Source organism: Bombina bombina, chromosome 3 (genome assembly GCF_027579735.1).
Source record: "Bombina bombina isolate aBomBom1 chromosome 3, aBomBom1.pri, whole genome shotgun sequence".
NCBI classification, from domain to species: Eukaryota; Metazoa; Chordata; class Amphibia; order Anura; family Bombinatoridae; genus Bombina; species Bombina bombina.
This window is the reverse complement of record NC_069501.1, coordinates 985,972,536-985,988,351: the sequence shown is the minus strand read 5'-3', so window position 1 is coordinate 985,988,351 and position 15,816 is coordinate 985,972,536. Positions and strand designations below refer to the sequence as shown.

Sequence of the window (15,816 nt, the reverse complement as noted above, 5' to 3'; positions counted from 1 at the left end):
TAGTCCAGAAGCCGAACTAGAAACTGCAAACTGACTTGACTGAGCCAACAGTCCTCCAGGAGACACCGCCGACCAACAAACGGTCCCCCACTGCTCATCTCCAGAAATGAAGGAGACGCCAGCCGAAACCCCCAAGGGAACAAGGCAAATGAGAACCAAGGAAACCAAAAGGTCCCCTAATACAAAAGAAACACCTTCACAAGTGAGCCCAGCTCACAGAGACCCAAAGGGGCCCAAACAGGGAAAGGAGGCCACGAATATACCAAGCGAAACCCGGGATAAGACCGGGCACAGAGACAGAACAGACGTCTCTCCAATATCCTGCAAGCACGGCATGCAACTGAAGAGGCAAAGTCCTCCCAGTGTCTGGCCATAGAATACCAAAGTATTTGACCATGAAAAAGTGTGTAATACACCAAGGTGAAAAACCCCAAGTTTGAGAACACAGAATCCACAACAGGACGACACAGAGGGTATTTGCGAGGAAGAAGAAGCAGTCAAGCAAGAAACAGACCACAAAAGGTAACCCCCAGGCAGAGGGCACGTTCCAGGCAACCTAAGTCGCCAGACCTACACACACAGGTCCCTGAAAAGGGGACCACAAAACCTCAATCGAGGCCCCACAAGGAGAGTATACCCTCAGAATCCGAAGGAAGAGTAAACCCTCTTCTAATCAATGGAGCAAGCTGAAAGGAAAATCTATACCCTAGCAGACTAAGCTAACAGGATAGACTCAACAAAGTTCACACATCCAGAGGAGACTGCAACCCGAACGCAGTTCCTTAGACCGCTCGCCATCCTGACCTGCAGACCCACACTTAGCTGGACCAACCCAGCCACCAGGATCCAAGACAGGGAAACAAAATAATCCTGAAACAGGTACAGGAACGAGCGTAAAGGAAAGCACAGCCATCCCCACAGAGCACAAGTACAACCCGACTCTGAAACAGACAAGGCCATAGACCTAAGGATCTATCAAATAAAGGGCCAACAAGTCTGCTTGGAGCCAGCAAGACCCCAGGGGGAACCAACCCCACCTTTTCCGCCTCCCATCCATGAGAAGCCCCAAGCAAGGACTCTAACTCCATAGAGAGGAGAATATCCCCTAAAGAAAAGGGATGATGCCGGAAGAGCAACAACTGTCATCAAGGCCTAAAGGCACCGGCTAATGGGAAGAGAAATTCCCAACACAGATGTTCTAGAAAAGGATCCTCTACAAGTAGCTTGTCGAGCAGAGGCACAGCCAACCCATTCGCCTGCAGAGCAGAGAATCCACAGGAACACTGGCAAGCTGACCAGGGGAAAGCAACCCTAAGGCGCAGCAGAAAATTGGACATCCAACGCCAGCAGTTGGGTATGAACCAACCACCCTTGAGGCTCAAGCCACACGTCTAACCACCAGATGACATGGGCTACTTTGTGACAAAGAGTAAAAAATACTCAGAAAACTTGGCCAACCATGATAAGGTTAGGTAGATGGAGCAAGGACACAGCCCAAGTTCCCACTACCGTGGAACACCCCGACCAGCCCTTAGATTCAAGATTCCAAAACCACCCAGACTGGGTCAGTAAAAAGGCCAAGCGAAGCTTCAGCAACCGGAAGTCTCAGAGAGAAAAACAGGTCCGGGTACCCAATAGTTCAGGCAAACCTTACCCTAGAACTAAACACCCCAACTGGCCAAAAAGCCAGGCGCAAGGGTATGGATGCATATCCAGAAAATCCAGATAGCGAGAGAACTCGAAAGCCTCGACCAAAGGAAGGAACCACCCCTAGCCAAGGAGCAAGGCTAGAAGTCGTTTGAAGATACTTCTCAAAGCATCAGGACAACCCAGGGATACCTCGAGGTCCAAAAAAATCCTACTAACAGGACTAGTCTCCCTACCACCTCCGCACAAGCAGAGGACACAAGGAAGAGAAGGCACTAAGCCTACCCAGCTCCGGAGAACCCCAAGCTAAACAAAAGTCCCCGCAGGGAACAACCATCACCCGGAAACACAGATCCCTAAAAGGAGATCCACTCACCCGGAGGCAATGCCTCTTATAACTCAGTCAAGAGTAAGATCTGAATCTAGATATACTAGAAACGGCTTACGCGTACAACTGCAAGGTGTCAAGAGCTGCAACAGGTTTCAAACTGCAAACCTTCTGCATGCTAGACAGCTATCTTGTACAAGCTGTTGGATCAAGCCCAAAAGGACAAATCCCGACGCCTAAAAAATGAAGGCCAAACCGTTCAATAGCGGTAAGGGGCATTAAGGCCTCCAACCCTCCACCACATGGGGAGGAAACTAAGTTCTGATGAAACCAAATGTCAGATAGTGACGCAGCGAAAAAATTTCCCTGCCCGGTCATCTATGACTGAAGGCTATAAGGACTGAAACAATCCGTCCCACCTCACGGGCCCACAGGTCCTCTCGAATGCTTAGTTGAACATGAAAAAAAAAAAAACAATAACCACCTGAGCACTCAACGCTTCTACCAAACCAGCCGAGCAGAACAGCGCCACATGTCTGAACAGCCGCAAGACCGAACAAACCTGACAGGATCAGCCTGTACCTAGGGTCCCAACCCGGCAAGCTGCATAAATTCTCCCTCTTAGGGGAAAAAACTGAAAACAGACATTTCTAACAGAGGACTAACATGTCCAACAACTTCCAAAGAAGTAACAAAGAGTATCAATCCCAGAAGGTTCCAGAAGGAGACAAAAACAAATAAAAAACATCACATCGGATATAAATAAAATCTAAGGCAACCCGGAGGTTAACGCCCAAAAAGACACAGGCCTACCCGCAGGACCAGCCAAACAGAGACCTATCACACAAAACTGGGAAAGATCGCAAACAAATGACAATCAGGAGATTACTTCATCCCCACATGTCTAATGAGGTGCACCATTCGAATTATCAGACTGAAATTCCCCGTAACTGGTAACGATAGGATAAATCAATAACTGAAAAACATGTATGAGCAACACGCGCAATCATGTAACGGAATGCACAACACTCAGGGACAGATACTCCCGTGGGGAACTGTAGAGGCCCTCCCCAAGGCAGAAGGCCCGGGACAATAGGGCATAAGCATATTCTCAAATAAACGTCTGGACTCTGCTGATTAACAATCGCCAACATTATGTGGAAGCGAAAACGTGCTGCAACCTCCGGGGGAAAATGCCACCCCGCATGGAGGAACCATAAACCGGGTTACCCGCATGTGCAGAAGTATGATTTGGTAGGGCACTCGCCTCTCGGAGGACAGGACCCCCAGAGGCGGATGGCTCAGCAGTCCCTTGATTCTCCAGGCCCGAGGAACCAGGCGCTCTGAAATGGCATACCGAACAAAACTGGATGACAGGCGTCAACGAGGCCCCTCCGGATTCATCACCGGGCACAGAATCTGAAATCTAAATAGTCTCAGTATCAGAATCCTATGTAACTGAATCTGAAATTAACACAGTGTCAGCATCAGAATCCTCCATAACTGGATAGAGGATATTTAAATATGGACTAAAGTAGTGAAAACTAAAACGCCACCCAACACCCCCAATGGCTGGGGAACTCACCACCTCCTATGACCAGACCCATGCGGACTAGAAAATTTTCTTCGCCACGCGGTCGGGAATGCGGAAATGGAACAAGGGAACGTAGTCACGCCCAAACACAAGGTGAACTGTACAGTCCAAACAAGCTCGCCCAAACAAAAGGCCGTGTCACTTCCAAAGGCCTCAATGTTCCAACCATGAGCCCAGTAAACATCGCACATAAGCAGGTTGAATAACAAACATAAACAAACATGATTATAACCCCCCTCAGGAGATATTAACCCTCGATTCCAAGATACTAAGAGAGACTCACTGAGACCCTTATGTATAGTTAGACCCGCAAGGTAGTAGCCTCTCTGGAAACATTCACATTACAATACACTGCAAATAAAGTAAAACGAAACGATCTTACCGGAATCTACGCCGTGGAACAGGAACACGGCCCTTCGAATGTGACGGATAGTAGCATCGCCTCCGCCATGGACTTGAGAGAAGAAAGCAGGCAGCGAAGTTCAACAATGCCGATTGCTTGAGGAGCTGTTAATATGAGTCGGGATGGTTTCACAGAAAGAAACTCCCTGCATATCCGGACTTTCATCTAAGCGCTCACTGAGAGACTGACAGGACTACTTAAAACTCCTGTCCCATGCCAAAGAGTACTACCCTCCATAAGAGACAAAAATTAAAAATTCTGACACTTCTCTGCCATCCTCCTGGAACGAAAGGCAGAGAATGATTGGGGGATGAGGGGAGTGTGAGGAGTATTTAAGCCTTTGGTTGGGTTGCCTTTGCCTCCTCCTGGTGGTCAGGTTCTTATTTCCCAAAAGTAATGAATGCAGCTGTGGACTCTTTCCATATAAGAAGAAAATAACAATTTTAGGTTTCATGACCCTTTTAATTACAATAGAGACCTAGCAAATCTGATAAAATGGAAAGGATTTATTGGTTCTAAATTGTACTCTCAATATGAATCATGAAACTTTACATCTTGACTTAACTTCCCTAAAGGGGCAGGATTCTTTACTTTGACTCACCCTCCCGAAGCAGCAGCATGGAGGCAGGTCCTCCCGAGGTTGTCAGGTGTGTTAATATCAAAGCCTGCAGACAGCACATGTTCATTACTCAACGAAGACACAATGCTGTACAACTGACCTGAAAAAAATATTAATAGGATTTGAGTCTGGATATGAAAATGGCCTATTTAAGGTAATACACTGAATCTATCATTTACCTGAGGAAAGTAGCTTACGACAACAATCCGAGTACCCAAAGAGAACAGCTAAGTGCAGGGGAAACATGCCATGAACTCCACGCCTACAAAACAAACATATGCAAGACAAGACAGTGCAAAGAGTTATTAGGGAACTAAGCATGAGATCTGAGGGAATGTAAATTTGGGCAAACATTTGTAAACTTGAAAAGTATATGCGCAACACTGAAAACGATAATGACTGCAGAAAGACTCTTGTGGTGAATGCATTTAGGTCAAGGTAAAGTGTGTACATGATTATCAGGTAGTGCAATTTTTCTTCATAATCCATCTCAGATTTTCAAATGATGTATGTAGTCTTCACAAATACATATAATGAGGTTACCAGGCTATGTATGGCTGACTCCAGATGAATCAATGCATTTAGAGACACGAGCGAGCCCTGACTTTCCAAAGAGTGAGAAACATAGATTATGACAGAAGATAAGAACTATAGGCCCAACAAGTCTGCCCAAAATGTTCTAAAAGTGTACTAGTTTGTAGGATAGCTTTATGCTTATCCAATTAATTCTTGAAGCCCCTCAGAGTTTGTTCATGAATCAACCACCCTTTCTGTGAAGTGATTCTGCTAATTACTCATGAACCTACTTCAGCTTTGAGATCATAACCTTTTTCTGGAATTATTCTTTTTGTGAACAATACTCACACCTTTAGCTTTACCAAGCCCCTAATTAAACTAGTATACAAGTAAAGGCGATAGTAAGGGCGCTGAAAGCTAAAGATATCCAAAGTGAGTATACTATTGTAATGTATAACAATAGTATACTCACTATGGATATCATTAGCTTCCAACGCCCTTACTATCCCCTTTACTTGTATACTTGTTTTTGAATAGAACGAAGGATCTATTCGCTTGTAAGGTGTATGATATTTTTGATCTTTGCGCTGAACTAGATCCCCTCCTTTTGTACCATAATTAAACTAAGCAACTATCATATTACCTTTCCCTTGTCTCCTATACATGGTTAGAATTAAACGAGGTAAATGTCCACAGCACTGTATAATTATTTTCTTTATTTCAATAGACATCAAAATAAGCGACGTTTTGGGTTTGGTAACTTATTCATGCTTGAGGAAAGCATTCATAAGGGTTAACAAACTCGAAACGTCGCTTATTTTGATGTCTGCATTGGAAAAAAAATAAAAATAAAGAAAATAAATTATACGGTGCTGTGGACATTTACCTTGTTTAATCGTGACTGGGGGATTTAGGCAGAGTCCCTGTCTTCACGTGCACTATACTCCTTTAAAGTTACTGTTTTTCCTATGTGTATACATAGTTAGGACATTTAACTTTTCCTACCTTTTCTTGCAGTATTGAACTTTTGATTCCAGTTATTTGTCCAATTCTCTAATTTATTGATATCACTTCTCATCTGGTCCACCCCCCCCCCCCCAACTCTAGTACAAATGTTTTTATCATCTGCAAACATACATACTTTCCCCTGTAGCTTTTTGTGGACATCACAGATTAAAGGGGCAGAAAAACACCTTGAGATTTGTATATAAAATGTTTAGTTATGCATAATGAAACATCATTGCAATATCTTTTTATTATTTATTCTGCCCCCTTTTCATGTAATTTAGCTTTTCCTTTTTTTTTGGGGGGGGGGGGGCGCAGATGTTCTAATACCTTATAGTACATGTTCATTTTCAAGGCAAAGTGCCTCATCCCTTTATCCATGACAAACTAAGGGTCTGCTCTTGGTGAACCTTTAGCCAACTTTAATCTTTCCAAACAATGTTTCAAAAGGCGGACAATGTTGTGAATGATTTGTAATTAAAGGGGTAACATAACTAGCATTCCCTCACCTTGCAGTATCAGCACCATTGGTCATCAATGTACTAATAAGCAGCTCATGCCCATATCTAGCAGCGACATGCAAAGGGGTATTGCCATATTTATCAGCACAGTCAATCTCACCACCTGTGAAGAAAAGCAATTAAAGGAAACTATAGCAACATATGTTCTCACTGAGCCAATGGCCCATGGTGGGAGATACATACCATTCTGTATAAGAATCTGGGATCGTGTAAACCTTCCATGAATGGCAGCCATGTGCAAAGGGCTCTTCCCTTCTTTACTCTGCAGAAATAAAGGATAATTAAAGGGTGTAAAAGTTTACTAGAAAGTGGGGGGGAAAGAAAGTAAGTACCTGATAGTTTACATCAGCCCCATTGTTGACCAGCAGCTCTAGACACAGAGCCCCATTAGTGGAGACAGCAGCAAAGTGCAGTGGAGTGAAGCCCTTCTCATTGGGCTGATTTACATTGGAACCATAGTTGACAAGTTCAGTGGCCACAGAATCCTGACCCATGTAACAGGCAATGTGCAGGGCAGTGTTCCCAAAGGCATTTGGCTCATCAATCTATATAAAAAAATATATATATATATATGACTGAAAGAGACACAAACACATAATATGTTTCTAACCACAATATTGTAAGTTTATTACCGGTAAGCAACAACTATCCATTCCTCTGGAAATACATTTTCCACCTCAAATAAAGCAAAGTAAAAGCTTTTACCGCCGTTTCCAAATAGCCCAGTCTAGAAATAATTTATTATTTTTGCACTATTTGAATTCTACAATCGTATGTCTTCGAGGGGATATCTACATCAGGGCAGAAGAAATGGTATACGGTCCAGTGCATGCAACATCACTGTACACAAAATGTATTTAAATATTTATTAGCAAAAAAATATCCTTTGAACAGACGGTTCCATTTCACCCTCAGTCAGGGATTTGTTTTATGTGCGGCCACATAAAAGTGCCCCATTAAGCCACACAGAACTAGAAGAAAATAACTGAACTTGTCATGGTCTACAGTAAAACAACAAGATTCTTGCCCTGAAGATAGTGGGCCTAGACCCATATTTGCAATAGGTGTAGCTGATGGCTTATATTAAATAAATGTTCTTTAGGATATTATACAAATTGTATCCAAGCAATGGTTTTATCTTCATCTGCTAGTCAGAAACTGAAAAGGAAGTCAAGTGGAAGTACAGAAAGTCTAGATTTGCACACATAGATAAGAAACTGCAACCAGAAGTAAAATAAATTCATGTTATCTTGATATAATTTAAGGTAAATACTTTATAACGCTCATATAAGACCCTCTAGTAATAACAGAATTACTGATACCCAGTTCAAACAGCCTCTACACAACTGAAAACATGCAACATAAAAGAAATCTGTTCTCTTACTTCCACTCCGAGTTTCAGCAAATACTTCATCACCTCAAGTTGCCCACTAGCAGCGGTCACATGAAGTGGTGTGTAACCCTTCTTGTCCTTTGACATAGCATCTGCTCCCCGAGATATCAGCAGCTTTGTAATCTCTAGATGGCCTAAAAGAGAGGGGGCCCCTGTATTAGTTTCTTAAACACAAAGGGCTACTCTGCAATTGTTATCATATAAGCACAGATGTATTAAACTTACTCATGTAAAATGTATTATGGATACAAAAGAGCAGCATTTAAACATGAAGATTAAAAGATAGAACCAATCAGTAGGCAGCTATTAGCCAGTTGGCGTTTGTAGGAAATGCACATTGGCACTGCTGTATAAAAAGGGACAGTAAACACCTTGTAATTACAAGACAATTCTGTTGTGTTGCTATAGAACAACATTTCAGCCAAGTCTTAACATTTTAAAAACAAATAAATATTCTTTTTACCGCCATTATTTTTCAATAGCCAAACTCCATCCACCATTTGCCTTATTTGGAGGAGCCAATCTGGGATTTAGTTTGCAGACAACAAGGTTAGACACTGTGATAAAAGTTAATATACAATTGATTGTTTTGCAGTTATATGATAAACCCAATAAGGGACACATAGCAACCTAAGAAGTCAGCAGGGTGCATTTCTAGTTATGAGAATTAGAAATGGCTCAATTCCCTGAGCCCAATTACATTAAAAAGGGAGCAAATAAATCATGACAATACAAAATTTAGTTATGTGCAATGAGATCAATTTTGTATTTAAAAATCTAAAAAGGTGTTTACTGGCCCTTTAAGTTCAACTGAAACTTAAGCTGCTTTGATCTTTTATTTCCCCCCCAGAAAAAATAAAATAAAAATCATCATGTTCATGTATCAAAGCTCTTTCATAAAAGAAAAGAAAAATTCAGCGCAAAGTCTGTCATGAAGACCTAATGATTTTAGCATGTCTGGGTTATTTTTTTCTCTCTTTGCTATTTACAACTCTGTACCAGAACTATACTTATGGGACCACTGATTTTTACCATCTGCATCTGGCTCAACAAGATACAGAGGGGGCAATTCAGCCTTCGCTCTGGTGATTTTTATAAGGCAATGAAGACAAGAGAGTGACAGAAAACAGCGTCCCTATCAAGGCACAACTCTTAGGTCAATTAGAGTTGAAACACTAACTTAAGACATGTGTTATACCGGATGACCAAATATGACAGACATCAAACTAATCCTCATGATGTCACAATGGGATTGCTTATAAGGGTCCCAAATAAAAAGGGATGGCTACCTTACTTGCCCACTTTGGAAGGTGCCTATTCAGAAACCTGCCGTCAGGGTGGAAAATAATCGTATTTAATTGTGATTTCAGCAAAATAATATTTTTATTCTACATGGGAGGCTATAGGCATTAGCGTGTTTGACCATATTTCTACCATCTCCCTGGAACAGAGGCTACTCTGGTAAATTTACTATTTTGTTGTATTCAAAGCTGTTTAGAAGCACCGTTTCAAATGGATTGTGCTTGATTTATGCTGCTGTCTTTTGATTACATAGCTCTATAGCCAGTAGTCCAGTATTACATGTTTCAGTATAGTTTCAAAAGGCAAAAGCAGCTATGTCAAATGACAAAAAACTGTAAAGAAGCTATTTGTATACATTTTAATACAATCTAACAGGAGAAATGGATTATTGAAAAGAAATTAAAAGGAAGAAAATGTTACAGTAACATGGCTGTCTTAGGAATGTAACCTCAAAATGTGGAAACATCTGCCACCCTGAAGAAAAAATGGTAGGGACACATTATTTAAAGGGACATTGTGACGTACAGGGTTAACCAACCCTGCAACAGTCAGTTTTTCACAGACAGGGTTAACAGAGCCTTTCCACCTTAAAGGGACAGTCTAGTCAAAATTAAACTTTCATTATTCAGATAGGACATGTAATTTTAATCAACTTTCCAATTTACTTTTTATCATCAAATTTGCTTTTTTCTCTTGGTATTGTTAGTTTAAACTAAACCTAGGTTTAGTTTACACACATACACATATACATACACTGTAGCTCTTTTATTGTTCATAGCAAATGTACATATATTAAGTTTTTTCTTTTGTCTAATATATATTTTTTCCTTAGGATTTCCCATATAATAATCATAAAGTGGAGGCAGCAGAGACAGTTTAGTGTGAGTGGCATTAAAAAGTTTGGGCATTCTTCTGGGTCTAGTACAGGAGAGTGTTTGCTAACTCTTGCACCCACTGAAGTCACAGGTTTGTCTGGAGTGGCTAGACTGTGAAAAAAAACTGGTTAAAGGGACAGTCTACAATAGAATTGTTATTGTTTTAAAAGACAGATAATCCCTTTATTACCCATTCCCCAGTTTTACATAACCAACACAGTTATATTAATATACTTTTTACCTCTGTGATTAGCTTGTATCTAAGAACCTTCTTCCAGCCCCCTGATCACATGACTGTGACTGTTTATTATCTATTGTCTTAAATTTAGCATTGTTTTGTGCTAAATCTTAAATAACTTTCTGTGCCTGAACACAGTGTTCTCTATATGGCCCACGTGTACTTTCAGTCTCTTTGCGTTGAAAAGAGATTTAAAAAGCATGTGATAAGAGGCAGCCATCAAGGGCTTAGAAATTAGCACATGAGCCTACCTAGGTTTAGTTTAAACTAAGAATACCAAGAGAAAAAAGCAAATTTGATGATAAAAGTAAATTGGAAAGTTGATTAAAATTACATGTCCTATCTGAATAAAGAAAGTTTAATTTTGACTAGACTGTCCCTTTAAGGTGGAAAGGCTTTGTTAACCCCGTCTGTGAAAAACTGACTGTTGCAGGGTTGGTTAACCCTGTACGTCACAATGTCCCTTTAAGTAATGTGTCCCGACCATTTTTTCTTCAGGGTGGCAGATGTTTCCACATTTTGAGGTTACATTCCTAAGACAGCCATGTTACTGTAACATTTTCTTCCTTTTAATTTCTTTTCAATAATCCATTTCTCCTGTTAGATTGTATTAAAATGTATACAAATAGCTTCTTTACAGTTTTTTGTCATTTGACATAGCTGCTTTTGCCTTTTGAAACTATACTGAAACATGTAATACTGCACTACTGGCTATAGAGCTATGTAATCAAAAGACAGCAGCATAAATCAAGCACAATCCATTTGAAACAGTGCTTCTAAACAGCTTTGAAAACAACAAAAAAGTAAATCCATGCTTGGCATAATGATGAAGTCAAATCAACGATTAGCATAACAATAGTAGATGTTATGTAGATGTATTTTCTAAAAAATAAAGTTGTTTAAATATTGAAGAAAAAGTATAAAAGTTTTAGTTCATATATAGTACTTTAGTTTCTATAAAGTAATGGGCATAGCCATGTTTAAAACTATGTTTATATAGGATTGTTAAAGTAACTATCAAACAGGGCTTCCACACAGTCATGTTTGCACAGTCTCTTTTAGTGACTTATAAGTCCAAAATTGTCCTCAGCAGAATAGATATATTAGAAGAAAGCCTGGGTTCTAACATGATGACACCCATTAATTTATAGAAACTCAGTAGAATTGAGAAAACCAACAATATTCAGAGTTCAACTGCTATGTATTTTCATTATTTATTTTGTCTTTTCTTGTAAACTTTTTTTTTTTTCTACACAAACACTTTTTATTACAATCTCAAACTGTTTAATACCCTTTCACGGCTGCTTACCTGAGCACATTGTCCCCTTAAAGAGACAGTGTAGATAAAAACAAATATGGGCTATTTAAATAAAGCACTAGACATGGGTAAACGTTTCAATTTACATGCATTGCCTATTATGCAGCTAAATCTCCTAAAATGGGGAAAAAACTTGCAGGGTGTTTCACTGCATATGTAGAAGTACATAATATGCTCTAATTAATGAGTTAGGGTTTTCCCCTCACTACCTAACATGCCTGTCTCACTGATGCCTGAGCGGCACTTAGTACTATGAATTCTACTTAGAAACTGTTTCTTTATGTAGCAGAGACATAGCTTGTTGATTTTAGGCTGATATGTGCATATATTCCCTGTTCTTCTGATTTTATACATTAAGAAGAAGTTTCTAAGTGCCGATCAGGCATTAGTGAGACAGGCATGACAGCTAGTTAGGGAGTGAGGGGAAAACCCTAGCTCAGTTATTAGAGCATATTACATACGTATACATATGCAGTGAAACACCCTGCAAACCCCCCCCCCCCCCCCCCCCATTTTTAGGATAATTAGATGCATAATAGGTAATGCATGCACATTGAAAAGTTTTACCTTCATATATAGCTTTATTTCATTATTTATTTAATAGCTCATATTTTTGTGTGTGTATACTGTCCCTTTAACTTATCTTTTTCAGGAAGTCAACAGCTGCTATAGAATATTCATCTGGGAAATATACAATTTGCTACTGTTAGAGGTTATACAAAAGTTTAGGTAATATTAATGCCTTACCCAGGTAAGCTGCATATATAATTGGATGTCGCTCTTTCTTGTCACATATACTGTGGTGGGCCCTCTTGTTCAAGAGCAAGGCAGAAATCTGAAAAACAACACAAATGGTGAATTAAAGAAATATAAATGGATAAGGAGGGTGTCATCTGAAGCTTTACTAGATAAAAACAAAACAGAATTTATGCTTACCTGATAAATTACTTTCTCCAACGGTGTGTCCGGTCCACGGCGTCATCCTTACTTGTGGGATATTCTCTTCCCCAACAGGAAATGGCAAAGAGTCCCAGCAAAGCTGGTCACATGATCCCTCCTAGGCTCCGCCCACCCCAGTCATTCGACCGACGGACAGGAGGAAATATATATAGGAGAAACCATATGATACCGTGGTGACTGTAGTTAGAGAAAATAATTCATCAGACCTGATTAAAAAACCAGGGCGGGCCGTGGACCGGACACACCGTTGGAGAAAGTAATTTATCAGGTAAGCATAAATTCTGTTTTCTCCAACATTGGTGTGTCCGGTCCACGGCGTCATCCTTACTTGTGGGAACCAATACCAAAGCTTTAGGACGCGGATGAAGGGAGGGAGCAAATCAGGTCACCTAAATGGAAGGCACCACGGCTTGCAAAACCTTTCTCCCAAAAATAGCCTCCGAAGAAGCAAAAGTATCAAATTTGTAAAATTTGGCAAAAGTGTGCAGTGAAGACCAAGTCGCTGCCTTACATATCTGGTCAACAGAAGCCTCGTTCTTGAAGGCCCATGTGGAAGCCACAGCCCTAGTGGAGTGAGCTGTGATTCTTTCAGGAGGCTGCCGTCCGGCAGTCTCATAAGCCAATCGGATAATGCTTTTAAGCCAAAAGGAAAGAGAGGTAGAAGTCGCTTTTTGACCTCTCCTTTTACCAGAATAAACAACAAACAAGGAAGATGTTTGTCTGAAATCTTTAGTAGCATCTAAATAGAATTTTAGAGCACGGACTACGTCCAAATTGTGTAACAAACATTCCTTCTTTGAAACTGGATTCGGACACAAAGAAGGTACAACTATCTCCTGGTTAATATTTTTGTTGGAAACAACTTTCGGAAGAAAACCAGGCTTAGTACGCAAAACCACCTTATCTGCATGGAACACCAGATAGGGCGGAGAACACTGCAGAGCAGATAACTCTGAAACTCTTCTAGCAGAAGAAATTGCAACCAAAAACAAAACTTTCCAAGATAATAACTTAATATCTACGGAATGTAAGGGTTCAAACGGAACCCCTTGAAGAACTGAAAGAACTAGATTTAGACTCCAGGGAGGAGTCAAAGGTCTGTAAACAGGCTTGATCCTAACCAGAGCCTGAACAAATGCTTGAACATCTGGCACAGCTGCCAGTCTTTTGTGAAGTAAAACAGATAAAGCAGAGATCTGTCCCTTCAGAGAACTTGCAGATAATCCTTTCTCCAAACCTTCTTGCAGAAAGGATAGAATCTTAGGAATTTTTATCTTGTTCCATGGGAATCCTTTAGATTCACACCAACAGATATATTTTTTCCATATTTTATGGTAAATTTTTCTAGTTACAGGCTTTCTAGCCTGAATCAGAGTATCTATTACAGAATCTGAAAACCCACGCTTTGATAAAATCAAGCGTTCAATCTCCAAGCCGTCAGTTGGAGGGAAACCAGATTCGGATGTTCGAATGGACCCTGAACAAGAAGGTCCTGTCTCAAAGGTAGCTTCCATGGTGGAGCCGATGACATATTCACCAGGTCTGCATACCAAGTCCTGCGTGGCCACGCAGGAGCTATCAAGATCACCGAGGCCCTCTCCTGATTGATCCTGGCTACCAGCCTGGGGATGAGAGGAAACGGTGGGAATACATAAGCTAGGTTGAAGGTCCAAGGTGCTACTAGTGCATCTACTAGGGTCGCCTTGGGATCCCTGGATCTGGACCCGTAGCAAGGAACCTTGAAGTTCTGATGAGACGCCATCAGATCCATGTCTGGAATGCCCCATAATTGAGTTATTTGGGCAAAGATTTCCGGATGGAGTTCCCACTCCCCCGGATGGAATGTCTGACGACTCAGAAAATCCACTTCCCAATTTTCCACTCCTGGGATGTGGATCGCAGACAAGTGGCAGGAGTGATCCTCCGCCCATTGAATTATCTTGGTCACTTCTTTCATCGCCAGGGAAGTCCTTGTTCCCCCCTGATGATTGATATATGCAACGGTCGTCATGTTGTCTGACTGAAACCTTATGAATTTGGCCTTTGCTAGTTGAGGCCAAGCTCTGAGAGCATTGAATATCGCTCTCAGTTCCAGAATGTTTATCGGGAGAAGAGACTCTTCCCGAGACCATAGACCCTGAGCTTTCAGGGATTCCCAGACCGCGCCCCAGCCCACTAGGCTGGCGTCGGTCGTGACAATGACCCACTCTGGTCTGCGGAAGCTCATTCCCTGTGACAGATTGTCCAGGGTCAGCCACCAACGGAGTGAATCTCTGGTCTTTTGATCTACTTGAATCGTCGGAGACAAGTCTGTATAATCCCTATTCCACTGTCTGAGCATGCACAGTTGTAATGGTCTTAGATGAATTTGTGCAAAAGGAACTATGTCCATTGTTGCAACCATCAATCCTATTACTTCCATGCACTGCGCTATGGAAGGACGAGGAACAGAATGAAGTACTTGACAAGAGCTTAGAAGTTTTGATTTTCTGACCTCTGTCAGAAAAATCCTCATTTCTAAGGAATCTATTATTGTTCCCAAGAAGGGAACTCTTGTTGACGGGGACAGAGAACTTTTTTCTTTGTTCACCTTCCATCCGTGAGATCTGAGAAAGGCTAGGACGATGTCCGTATGAGCCTTTGCTTTTGACAGGGACGACGCTTGAATCAGGATGTCGTCCAAGTAAGGTACTACTGCAATGCCCCTTGGTCTTAGAACCGCTAGAAGGGACCCTAGTACCTTTGTGAAAATCCTTGGAGCAGTGGCTAATCCAAATGGAAGTGCCATAAACTGGTAATGCTTGTCCAGAAAAGCGAACCTTAGGAACTGATGATGTTCCTTGTGGATAGGAATATGTAGGTACGCATCCTTTAAATCCACGGTAGTCATAAATTGATTTTCCTGGATAGTAGGTAGGATCGTTCGAATAGTTTCCATTTTGAACGATGGTACCCTGAGAAATTTGTTTAGGATCTTTAGATCCAAAATTGGTCGGAATGTTCCCTCTTTTTTGGGAACTATGAACAGATTGGAATAAAATCCCATTCCTTGTTCTCTTATTGGAACTGGATGTATCACTCCCATCTTTAACAGGTC

At 41.2% G+C, this 15,816-nt stretch overlaps 1 protein-coding gene across 1 annotated transcript in view; it reads right to left on the bottom strand.

Annotated features, from left to right (window-relative positions):
- Positions 1-15,816, bottom strand: part of ANKRD52 (ankyrin repeat domain 52) — a 374,590-nt gene that overhangs the window by 237,664 nt on the left and 121,110 nt on the right. The window contains exons 6-12 of the mRNA XM_053705506.1: positions 12,507-12,594; positions 8,018-8,160; positions 6,966-7,178; positions 6,817-6,895; positions 6,622-6,736; positions 4,771-4,853; positions 4,574-4,691 (exon numbers count right to left, since the gene is read on the bottom strand). Of these exons, the coding sequence (XP_053561481.1) occupies positions 4,574-4,691; positions 4,771-4,853; positions 6,622-6,736; positions 6,817-6,895; positions 6,966-7,178; positions 8,018-8,160; positions 12,507-12,594 (839 nt within the window). The remainder of the gene's footprint in view (positions 1-4,573; positions 4,692-4,770; positions 4,854-6,621; positions 6,737-6,816; positions 6,896-6,965; positions 7,179-8,017; positions 8,161-12,506; positions 12,595-15,816) is intronic.